Here is an 11,330-nt window from a genome sequence, read left to right as displayed (position 1 = left end):
GTCCAAGATGCAAAATAATGCTAAGAAAATGAAGCTTACAGATAATTCCAGAAATAATGACAAATAGGAAAAAAAAAAAAAAAAAAGCCTGGAAAGGTATTTTCACTTTCTTCAGGAATTACTGGATAGATGAAGTGGTTTCATGGTTTCATAAGTAAGAAATTAATCAACCTGATACAGTTCAAAATCCTAAAATGGGATTTCATAAAACCCCTGCAATAAACTGAACTAACAATGCAAAGGATTTCTCTGAAAACAAGGAATTTATTTGAAAAACACTCAACTATTAAGAAATTACTTTTCCCCTCTACATTAACCTATTTACATATACTGCATATATACATATACAGAGTTATAATTGGAATTGTGCATTACTATAATGAATATGTAGAACTATGTATTGTACAACAACTGGTTTAAGGTTTTGCATTTCTTGGATACAATACAGTTTTGTTTTCCCCAAAATTATCAAAAAAATAAGCATGTGTAATACACATTATCTCAATGCATTGCTAGTAATTTCCTGTAGACACTGTTATTCACATTAGTAGAGCATGTGGCCCTTCTACTAGTGGTAGACATTGACTGGCCACTGCTGTTATTACTGTTAGGATCAGAAGTCTTTTTACAACTGAAGAGACTGCAAAGTTGTCTTTGATACTGAGAAGAAGCATAGTAGTAAATAAAGGGGTCAATGCAACAGCTAACGCTGCTGATACAAACACAGAGAAGATAGACAAAGTAGAGATACTCTAAGCTGTTGTCATAAGAAAAATGGATATAATGAATTAATAGGAGGACATTTGTTGGTCCAAAGCAAATAACAAAAACAGAAAAAACAGCCACACACAAGAGCAAGGCACGCGTCTTCCTATTTTGTTTTTCAACAATGGTAGAAGAACTTAGACATCGAATGATACACACGTAACAGACAGTAGAAATTATAAATGGAACTACAAAAAACACAGAAGAGAATATGGAGAAGAAACGGAGATAAAAGCCGCGAAGTTCAGATTCTCTTAGCACATCATGACAAGTTGTTATATTTAACTTGGCTATTTCCAGCGTTTGTTCTCTGATGAGAAAAGGTATAACCGCAGTTATTGCTACAAGCCATATGATGAAACAAATCAGTGAGGCACGTGTTAACGTACGCCACCCAAGAGACTGCATGGGATACACCACTGCCAAGAAGCGATCAAAGCTTATGCTTGTCATAAGCATTATTGAACAATACATGTTACAGTAGAAGGCAGCAGTGATGAATCGGCACATATGAGGTCCAAAAACCCAGTTGTTTCCAGAAAAGTGATACACAATCTTAAAAGGAAGCACACTTACAAACAGGACATCTGCAAGGGCCAAGTTCAGCATGTACACTACAGCTGGCTTTTCAATTTTCATTTTTTTCAGAAACACGAGTATTGCTGTAATGTTCAGAGGGAGACTCAGCACAAGCACTAAGGTGTACATTGAAGGAACAAAACGCGTCAGCCATGGACTAGTGAGGTATCTTTCTGTCTGCGCTGACACTGTTCCGTGTTCATGTAGGAACGATCTGGTCTGATTGGTGGCTCCTGATCCAGCTTCCACGTCATGTTCAGTATCACCGTCAGTAGGTATAGGGTCATTCTCCGGACTTACAAAAGAGTATACAAAAGTTCTGACCCATGGTATGCTGCCATTATGTGGGAAGGCTGAAAAATAAGAAAATATTAAGATTAATAAGCAAATGCTTACATGCTATGGGGAAGTGAAAACATCTTTCAAAAAGGAAAGTGAAGATCATATTAGTAACACAAAATGACTCAAAGTGCAGACAGCCCACAGATGTTAGTCCAGCCCTTTTTATTTTAGCTCCCATTACAAGTTTGGGTGAGATGTCCTCCTATGTCTCCTATCTCTTAGCTTGGAAGCTTTTTATGATAGGAACTCTATCCGTGCTTAGGGACCTAATCTCATCTATGTCCTCTTTGGGCTACTTTAATACAAATACAACAGTAAATTTGCCACCCTTGAACTGTCTTTGCCAGACCCTTCATACAGTTTGTAAGAAATGAAGTGCTGGGATAAATACTAGTATTCATACACAAAATTCTCATTAGAAGTACTCATACTAAAAATAACAAAGTTAAAAGTGCAATTAAAACATCAAGTTACTGGAATATTCCCTTGTGCTCTGGAGACATCTTACTCAATGCGATGGACCCCGTCATGACAGATGGAAGAAGTCTGCATGCAATTTTCAAGGTGGACATGGATCAACCTTTGACTTGTATCAGACAGGTAGCCACAGATTGCACTGAAACACTTCCCCGGTTCTACCTGTCCTACCCCACCACGTGCATCATCGAGGACAGCACGTGTCCAGTGTGCCCAGTGTGCCCTCGGGGCACTTCTGAAACCTGCCACTAGTGTCTCCTCTACAGCAGTGTCTTCTGCAGCATGGCTGGGTGGCTGTGACTGAGAAGAAAAGTGTCAGGGCAGGGTATCTCTGCTTTTTGAATGTAGCTGTAACATGTTAGTAATTTAGCGTTACAAAGTGTTTAATGTGTGGTATGGGTTTATTTATGTAAAAAACCAAACCCAAACACAATGAGAAAAGCTACTTCAGACATTATTTCAGAAAAGTTGTTTGTATGGAGACTTATTTTGGAAGACTGTCATTTTCAGCTTCGTCTTAATCTAGTTATGGGCAGACAGAAGCGACAGAGTTAGTACTACTTAAGTAAACACTAATCCACTTAGCTGTGCAACTGATCCTTTGTTGAATCCTAGACAACTAAAATAAAAATGAAGGTGTGTTAGCTTAAATATATGAGCTGAAACTACATAGGCATGATTCACCTGTCTAAGATGCTACTCATTAGAAGCAATTATTTGTTCTACAGTAATTCAAACCATTTTTTTAATGCAGATGAGAACAAAAGCATCTGAAGGAAGCAGATGGCAAAGAGAGGAGTGGCTGCAGCTTTAAGCAGGCAGTTACCTCCCTTTGTGCACAGGCTGTGCGAGACGGGCCCTGCCCAGCTTGAATATTGGTGAAATTAAGACTTGAATGTGGGGGGGAGATCAGAGGAGTGGTAGGGAAATCTGGAGATTTTTTAAAGCTGCTGTGCTGTATGTATCATGCTGTGTCACAAGCAGCACTCTTGAGGGCAGAGGGGACAAAAGAGGGGAAGTGTTTGAGATAATGGTTTTCGTATGCAAAGTGACTAGATTGCAACCTCTGCAGGCCAGGAAAAAGATGCTGGATGAGAATTTCAGCCTGGGAGCTTTTTGCATAGACTAAAGTAGGTACAATTTAGTACTTTTACTGAAACACAAATGCACAGAAGTACGTGAGATTCAGTGTTTCCACAGAGGGCACTAAACCAATATTCTGCCGTCTAAAAGAGAACATCAACAAAAGGCAAAACTATAGATCCTTAATCTTTAACCTTACTCTAAAAGTTTAGTCCAAGCAGTTGGATGGAGTCAGCTCCTAGTTCAGTTCAGGTCCAGCACAAGTTGTATTTATCACCTCTAACTTCACCTTGTGGCTGACATCAAATAGTTCTGTTATTTCCGGTACTTAATGATCATTGCAACAGAAATCTGTCACAACTGACACCATCAGTATTAATCTCTTTTGGGAGGATTGTAATTATACTTGAATGAAAAAAACCCTAATTTCTCATGCACAGAGGCTTGTCTCCATGATAAAGGCATCGCTAAGAGTGATAAAAAATCTTAAACAGTACCTCTGGTATCTCTAGTACATACAAGTTTTATGAATTAAAGACTTTAAATGCTGTGAATATATAAGTTTTCCACTGTCATTTCTAAAGCAGAAAATTTCTGAAACAGAAGACAATGATGATCCTAGTCCCCGAAGGTCTACATGTCCTTCCGGTTTCTCCACCACTGAAGAATAGTGTGGAACACCAAACGAAGAGGTGACATGGTTTCACGTGAGGAACGCATGTTTTTTGGGGAACACAGATATAAATGGAATTGATGAGAGGGAGGGTAAACCTGTGTCTGGAGTCAGGAACTGTATGAATCATCACAAGATGACCTCTGCATGAAGTGGTAACTGAGATGCTTCCTGCAAGCACCTCTCTCATCCCAGTATCCCTGAACTTTGAAGGGCTTTGCGTGTGCTGCCTCACGCGAGCTAGCAGTGCTGCAGTGCCTCACTTTCGGAGGACCAGCGAGGAAACCTGTCAGAGTCACTGACCTTTAATGACTGAGGTTAAGTCACTTAATGTGGAAGCCCTTGGTGGTAACCTGACCCATTTGTCGTCAGTGACTCCTAATTTAGAACAGTATGAAAATATACTAAAGGAAAAAAATGATTGGGCCAGTTATCTTTTATCAACTACTGACCTTTGTCTTAGCTATCACTTATAGTTACTTGAACATTGCGAATAATTTTAATTATATCCTGAATTCTTGGAGCTAACTTAGAATTTTCTTAGATGAAAGGATTTAGAGTCTGCATTACTTCATTATCAAACTTTCTAAAAGCAGAATCCTATTAAAATAATTCAGGACAAAAACATTTCATAAATAATTTTAGTTTAGTTAAAATTCTCTGGAATGGTATTTTAACTTGGTGTAAACTATGTGTTCTTTGTATAAGCAAAGACTTCTTAAGTTCAGGGCTGAATTCAACTTTGATGCTGTTAACAACACCTCCATGCTGCGTCCTGTGCTCAGTTCACATCTCCACCTTGAACTTAGATGACATGAGGCACTACTTGAAAGCCAGCTCTATGGAAAAATGCAATGAAACCTCAAACTTGCTATTTCTCTGCCACTCAATGATATACAGAATGGGAATTTAAACTTTCTTGATGAAAATCAATTTAATTTTTATTTAAAAGATTGATAGCCACATATCAGTTCTTTTCCTTTGCAAAGCTACCTGTATGTTTGTGTGACACAGTGTCTGTGTATTATTAGAAAAAACAATAGCGCACTTCGTGTTTTCTGAAACAGAAAGGAAGAGAGTTACTGCCCTGAGGTTCTGGACTCCTTTTGTGTCAGTGTTTATTTTAAAAAGCCGATGATCGGAGATTTATTCACAGAAGGGAACAGGACGAAATGATGTCATATTATTTCAAAAGATCTTAATGAACCTTGACAATAAACATAAAGGTCAGTAATAGGAAATGGGCATTACCTGTAAGCTGGGATAGTACAAGACAGCCAATACAGTAGCTCTACAGGAAATATTTTAAAACTACTCTTACATAGCTACAGCTATACCAGAATCTGTCAGCTGTTGCTTTCTAGCTGTTTTAAAGCTGTAGATATAATTTGCCTAAAACACTACAGCTTAAGTAATTTTTAGTAATACAAATAATCTGTTAGGAAAACAGAGGTAAAGCTTGTATAATGATCATAGATGTTCAGTCATCCTATTTTTGCTAGGCTGTCATTTGATCCTTTTGGAAGAGGTCAGACCTGGTGGATTACTATTTTTATGACTAATCGTATTCTCATTGCTGATATGACAGTTAACAGCTGTATCAAAGTACTCATAAAATATAAATAGGTATAAAAGAACAGGACTAAGAAACTAAGAACAAAGAAAGAGCAGGATAAAGCACTGAGATTTTATCTTCATGGTGTGCAGTGAGGACACTGAACACCATACATACAGTCTTTTCTCTGCTTCCAATAAGGACTCTGAAAGGCAAAAGTTATGTAGAATCAGTATGATACTCAAATTGCGTGAAATTTTCTTTTACTGCCTGTGGTCTTTGCACCGATTCTCCAACAAGGACACAGAGAAATGATGTAGAAGCCTCAGTAAGTTTGGGGTTGTTGATTTTGATAATCTATACTGTGCTGTTTTCCATCAAGTATTGCATATTGTAGGTCTCACGATCAGCATATGCATGTTTGGCTTACGTGACAGACACTGCTTTTTTTTTTTTTTTTTACACAGAGATATTTTATAATTTCCTTTTATGTCTACTTTCATATGCAAGGGGCTACTGTGCATACTGTTCTGTGAAAGGAGAAATAGAAAGCAAAAAAAGGTAACAGCTTCAACCAATCTTAAAAAGCACTTTTGAGCTCCAGAAGAAAATTTCAAAGTATTTCTGAAAACCCATAAATCTGGACATGATGTTACAAACTGGTAATGTTCATGTCCCAAGGGATATCTTTGTGAGGTGGAAAACTAAAGAACAGGCTCCTACTCAAGCCAATTAAGTATGTTCCCTGTGTGCTGCTGGACAACAATTAATACTGATTTCTGGGCTTTACTGATGACAGCTGCACCCATACTGCTGGCCTATAAGAAAAAATCTGCTTCTTTTATCTCCCCTTTGTATAATCCACAGTGATAAGCATCTAGAAGCTAAATTACTCAGTGGCCCATAAATTAGGTATTCACAGGCAGAATGCGTAGTGCCTGCCAGACACATTTAAAATAAGGGTACACAATCTTGTAGGACAGATTACAATTATTTGTTTTTGTAAAAATAAACACCATATTGTTTTTAAAAAAATTTTTAGCCCACATCTTTGTTTATACAGAATTCATTATTGTATTACACGAGTGATGTAGTAACAATTTGAACACAATTTCCTAAAGTACTGTTTTCTTGCAACCTAATGTCTGCTCCTTTTTGCTTTCCTTTCTCAAATCTATCTCACCACAGGCGCTGGCTTCAAGCAATGATAACATCTCTCTATCTGGCTATTAGTGTCCCAAGGCAGGAAGGTCCAGGCAGGTTCAGACCTCAGCCAGCCACCGCGGCAGCACCTTGGTCGGATAATCTGCAAGCACCTAGTGCCAATCCACTGCCAAGCTGTTGCTTTTTCACCTGCCACAGGACCAGTGCAGGTCAGTAATGTGGTAACTGTGGATACTGAAGGACCATGGGAAAAGCAGGGGAGAAGCTGCAGGTGCAAGGGCAGAGCAGACCTGGAGATACAGCACTGCGGAGGCAATGGGAATTAAGTACGTTGTGGTGGAAACAGGGAAGGTTATCTGGGACAGTGGGGAAATGACATTATTACAATGGGAGCAAGGACAAGGAGAGAACAGGACATGTTCAGATGGCCAGGGTTTATTAGTTCTACTGCGCATGAAGTAACTTGTTTGAATTTTTCTTTTCCAAGTGATGTAATACCGTAACTATTTCAATCATTATTTCCTCAGGAAGCAGCAAATAGTGTAATCCGGGGTGCTTGTTAATGAAGACTATAATTGCAAAAGGCAAACGAAGCTTGAATATTTCCATAAACTGGAAGAGTAGCACCCAACAGTACAATCTTTCAAGCATTAACATGTATAGTTTGTCTTTTACACCACCAGTTGTTTTTTTTTTTTAAAGGACATTTTCCTTTGACTTCCAATACGAACGTGACTGTGTGATGTCTTTATTCCCACTTGTCCTTGTGCCAAAAAGTCGTTTAAAGTTATTTGCCCTCTCTGATACTTCCCTCCCAGCATAATTACAAACATTAGCTCTGTCCCCTTTCAGCCTTCATTTTAGTAGTCAAAGTATGCCACGCTCTGAAATTTCCCTTTAGCTCTTCCTCTAATCAGCCCTTTTCTGTATGTAGAGCTTGAACTGAGTCTTCCCACCAGGCATCTCATGGGGCTAAGTTATTTGTACAGCCGCACTATGATCACTATGTGACTGAAAGCAATGTCAAATTGAATTTTACAGAAGAAAACGCTGCTGATCGCTAAGTGCATAATCGTGCCTTTTGTACTGTTGTATGTCTACCAGAAACTGGGAGGTTACCTGCATGCATGTTTTCTCTTACCTTCCTTCCCTCAGCATCTGCCTTGTCAGAAAAGCTCTGAGCTAGATGGATCCATGGTCTCACCAGCTGCAGCACTAATGTTGCTATTAGTTGCTATTTCTAATTGAATAACCATAAAGGTCGTCTACTTGGGGTGGATATTCTGAACTATTATTAGCAGATCTTCCAAACTTTGCGCTACCTAAAAATTCAGCTGGCACTCTATCTTCTGAAGTTGTTAATGAAAGGCAATGCCAGTTTTTTAAGGAAGGCCACCAGCACAACTTGACAGCATGGTCACTTCTTTCCATCATAACTTGCTATTGCCTGGCCACCTCCTTAGCTGTGGGACCACTGTAAATCATTCTTCACCATCAACAGCCTTACCTGTGGCATTGTGTCTTTCTCAGATCTATGCATTTCAGATCTATGACATTTCCTTTATTAAAAAAAAAAAACAAACAGTTCTCAAAAAACATCTCTCTGACCCTGCTTCCCAGGCTAACTTTATGTTTTAGCCTGTTCTCTTGCCGCTGCTATGAGAACAAACCTAGAGCAGCGTTTGACGATGCCAAAGAAAACTCAATCCCAAGCTCCAGTTAAAACTTCAAAGCGGGAGGCCCTTGACCCGGCTACGTGCAGCCCAACGACGCTATCCGCTAAGGCATGTTTTATGTTCCTCTGCCAAGACGCACAGCTCCGGCCCCGCTGCCAAGGCAAACGGCGGTGCCGCCGCCCGCAGCTCGCCGGACGGCCGGGGGGCTCCTGTCTCGGTGCCCGGCCACCGCTTCCCAGGGGACCCACCGGGGACCGGACCGCTCAGGCCCGGCGGGGCTGGGGACCCCCTTCCCCTCCCGTCCCCTCCCGTGCCCCGGCAGCTCCCCGGCGCGGGGCGGGGGCGGTGACTCACCGACGCGGGCCGCGGCGGCGGGCGGTGGGCGCGGGCGGGCGAGGATCGCCAGGGCGCAGAGCAGCGCGGGAAGCGACCGCGGGCCCATGGCCGCCGCGCCGGGCGGGGGGCACACGGGGACGGGCCGCGGGGAGCTCCCTCCGCTCCGTCCGTCCGTCCGGCCAGCGCAGCGGGACGCGAATGCAGCCGAGGCGCGGCGGCTGGTAACCAGGCTGGGGCTGGACAAGGGCCGCCCCGGGGCCGCCGAGGCTTCCTCCGGCGGCAGGGAAGGCGGGGGCGCCTTCCTGCCGCGCCGCTCCGGCGGGCGGGCGGGGGGGGGGGGGGCGGGCTGCCGCCCCCGGAGCACGACCGCCCGGCCGGCAGCCGAAAGCACAGGCACCCGGCTGAGAAATGGGAAGGGGTTGTGGGCTCGGGCAGGGTGAGAAGGCAGGAGGTGCGGAACAAAGGGTTATTCTCAAAGAATTATTCTAAGCTAAGTGCCAGATTTGCTTTGTAGAATCCAAATTGCTAATGCCCCGCAGGAGCATGCTTACGAGGCCGGTAGAAGTCTCTGGATTTTTCATAACTGAAAGATCACACTCATTCAGAAAGGCTCTTTAATACATAAATCTGCTTTGTATGAAGTAGACCACATCAAAGCTTGCTTGTGTTGCATGGGTTCAGTAAGCTGACTGCTCTACAAATACAGGACAACCTATAAGCAATTCACGACCCAGCTTTGCAGTCCTCATGCCTGTTCTTGCAAGACCGCTGAGGAAGTGGTGGTGGCACGTGCCCTGGACAGGAAAGCCTGTTCTGTCCTCCAGAGCTGCGCACGGACAAGGAGCCGGTCGAACTGAAAATGATATGAAAGCTATGGAGGAAAATATTTTGGTAACTCTGCAGCTATTATTTAGGCTCTTTTCTTTGAAAATACTTATTCCACTGGTGGTTTGGGTGCTTTGTATTTCTTAGGCCTGTAACATAATCAGAAGCTTTACAAGTGGACGCTCTTTGGTTTGCTAGGGTATGATGTCCCATCCTCAACTGTATGTCCTTCTGTTTACAACAATATAGACAAAAAAAGAAGGGGGGGGACAGGGGGGGAGGAAGCATGCGTGCTGTGCCTTTATTACTGCAAGAGCACTGACCTCTACTCTTAACTAAAAACCATGGAAAATACATACTTCTCATGGCAAGTACTGGTTCCCAGTAAGTGCTATGTCTCCATGATGTTCTTCCCACAATCCTAAGACTCGTTATGTTATAGCACTGTTATGACTGACTCCACTTTGTGTAGAGCAAGGGCAAATAATAAATACAAGTTTTACAGCTGACCAGCCTTTCTACAACTCTATCATCCCAAACACACTAGGCAACCCACCCAAAGCACCTTATACTTAATCATGAACTATTCTTCATCTGTTTAGAAAAGACCTTAATTAGAAATAATTTCATCTATTTGGGAAGAGAAAGTGAAGCTATTCTTGGGTATCCCTGTAGTATCGCAGCTCTATAAACATACCCAAAGATAACAGTTAAAAATTTCTAAACCTGAAATAGAAGTGAACTAAGTATCAGTCTTTCTTAAAATAAGTGTGTTTGTAAATGTTATACCAGACCTCGGAAAAGCATACATTTTCAATATTTATATTTTGTAAGTTTCAAGAAGCCTTAACCAGTGAGCCAGTGCTTGAAGCATAAACCAGTCTACAGAGCTTGTGAAAGATACAAAGGGAAGCTCAGATTGTATCTGCAGGAAGTACCTTGGCTGCAGATGTAACAACAGTCATAGGGTTCATCTTTGTAAATGAGATTACTATAAGCAGAGCCAAGTGAATTAACCCCCCCCAACCCTATGTTTGTTAAATTTCCTGTCTGCATATGGGAAGCAAATTTAATTTTTGTATCCTATAGTTACACAAGTCAGCTTGCTACTTTCTCTAAATAAAACCGATTGTAATAGAGGTGAAGAGTTCATGACTTCTAAAGCTTTTACCAGTTACTACTTTTTAATTCTTCTACTTGCACCTTTTTCAGAGCTTTGTTTTTTGGCAGAAGCAAGTTACAGGACAAAACTTCTTTCCTGTTAAACATGCTAGATTTACCACAAAAGTCTATAATGATCTCATAAGATTGCTTACATTACTATTTGGGGAAGGAGCTATCTTTCTGCTGTTCAATACAGACTACTCAATGACTTCTTTGCCTCAGTCTTCACTGGCAAATGCTTGAGCCACACTGCCCAGGTCGCAGAAGGCAAAGGCAGGGACAGGGAGAATGCAGAACCACCCACTGCAGGAGAAGATCAGGTTCAAGAATATCTAAGGAACCTGAAGGTGCACAAGTCCATGGGGCCTGATGAGATGCATCTGCGGGTCTTGAGGGAACTGGCAGATGAAGTGGCCAGGCCACTCGCCATCATATTTGAGAAGTCCTGGCAGTCTGGCGAAGTTCCCGCCGACTGGAAGAGGGGGAACACAACCCCCATTTTTAAGAAGGGAAAAAAGGAAGACCCAGGGAACTACAGGGCAGCCAGTCTCACCTCTGTGCCTGGCAAGATCATGGAGCAGACCCTCCTGGAGACCATGCTCAGGCACGTGGAAAACAAGGAGATGATTTGGGACAGCCAACACGGCTTCACTAGGGGCAAATAGTGCCTGACAAACTTGGTGTCCTTCTA

At 42.1% G+C, this 11,330-nt stretch overlaps 1 protein-coding gene across 1 annotated transcript; it reads right to left on the bottom strand.

The window, feature by feature from the left end:
* Positions 1-244: 244 nt before the first annotated feature.
* F2R (coagulation factor II thrombin receptor) lies at positions 245-8,935 on the bottom strand. The gene is made up of 2 exons (XM_075740167.1): positions 8,669-8,935; positions 245-1,697 (listed from the first exon to the last, which is right to left on the bottom strand). The coding sequence occupies exons 1-2, from the start codon at positions 8,754-8,756 to the stop codon at positions 502-504; spliced, it is 1,284 nt and encodes a 427-aa protein (XP_075596282.1). The 5' UTR covers positions 8,757-8,935; the 3' UTR covers positions 245-501.
* Positions 8,936-11,330: the final 2,395 nt, after the last annotated feature.

The sequence above is a fragment of the Balearica regulorum genome, chromosome Z (genome assembly GCF_011004875.1).
Source record: "Balearica regulorum gibbericeps isolate bBalReg1 chromosome Z, bBalReg1.pri, whole genome shotgun sequence".
NCBI classification, from domain to species: domain Eukaryota; kingdom Metazoa; phylum Chordata; class Aves; order Gruiformes; family Gruidae; genus Balearica; species Balearica regulorum.
This window is presented reverse-complemented; position numbering and strand designations above follow the sequence as displayed.

Excerpts from the sequence above, each read along its gene's own strand:
- F2R (XM_075740167.1), bottom strand. The coding sequence starts at position 8,756 with ATGGGCCCGCGGTCGCTTCCCGCGCTGCTCTGCGCCCTGGCGATCCTC. Across the intron at positions 1,698-8,668 it reads CGCCGCCGCGGCCCGCGTCG|CCTTCCCACATAATGGCAGC; the intron begins GTGAGTCACCGC and ends CTTATTTTTCAG.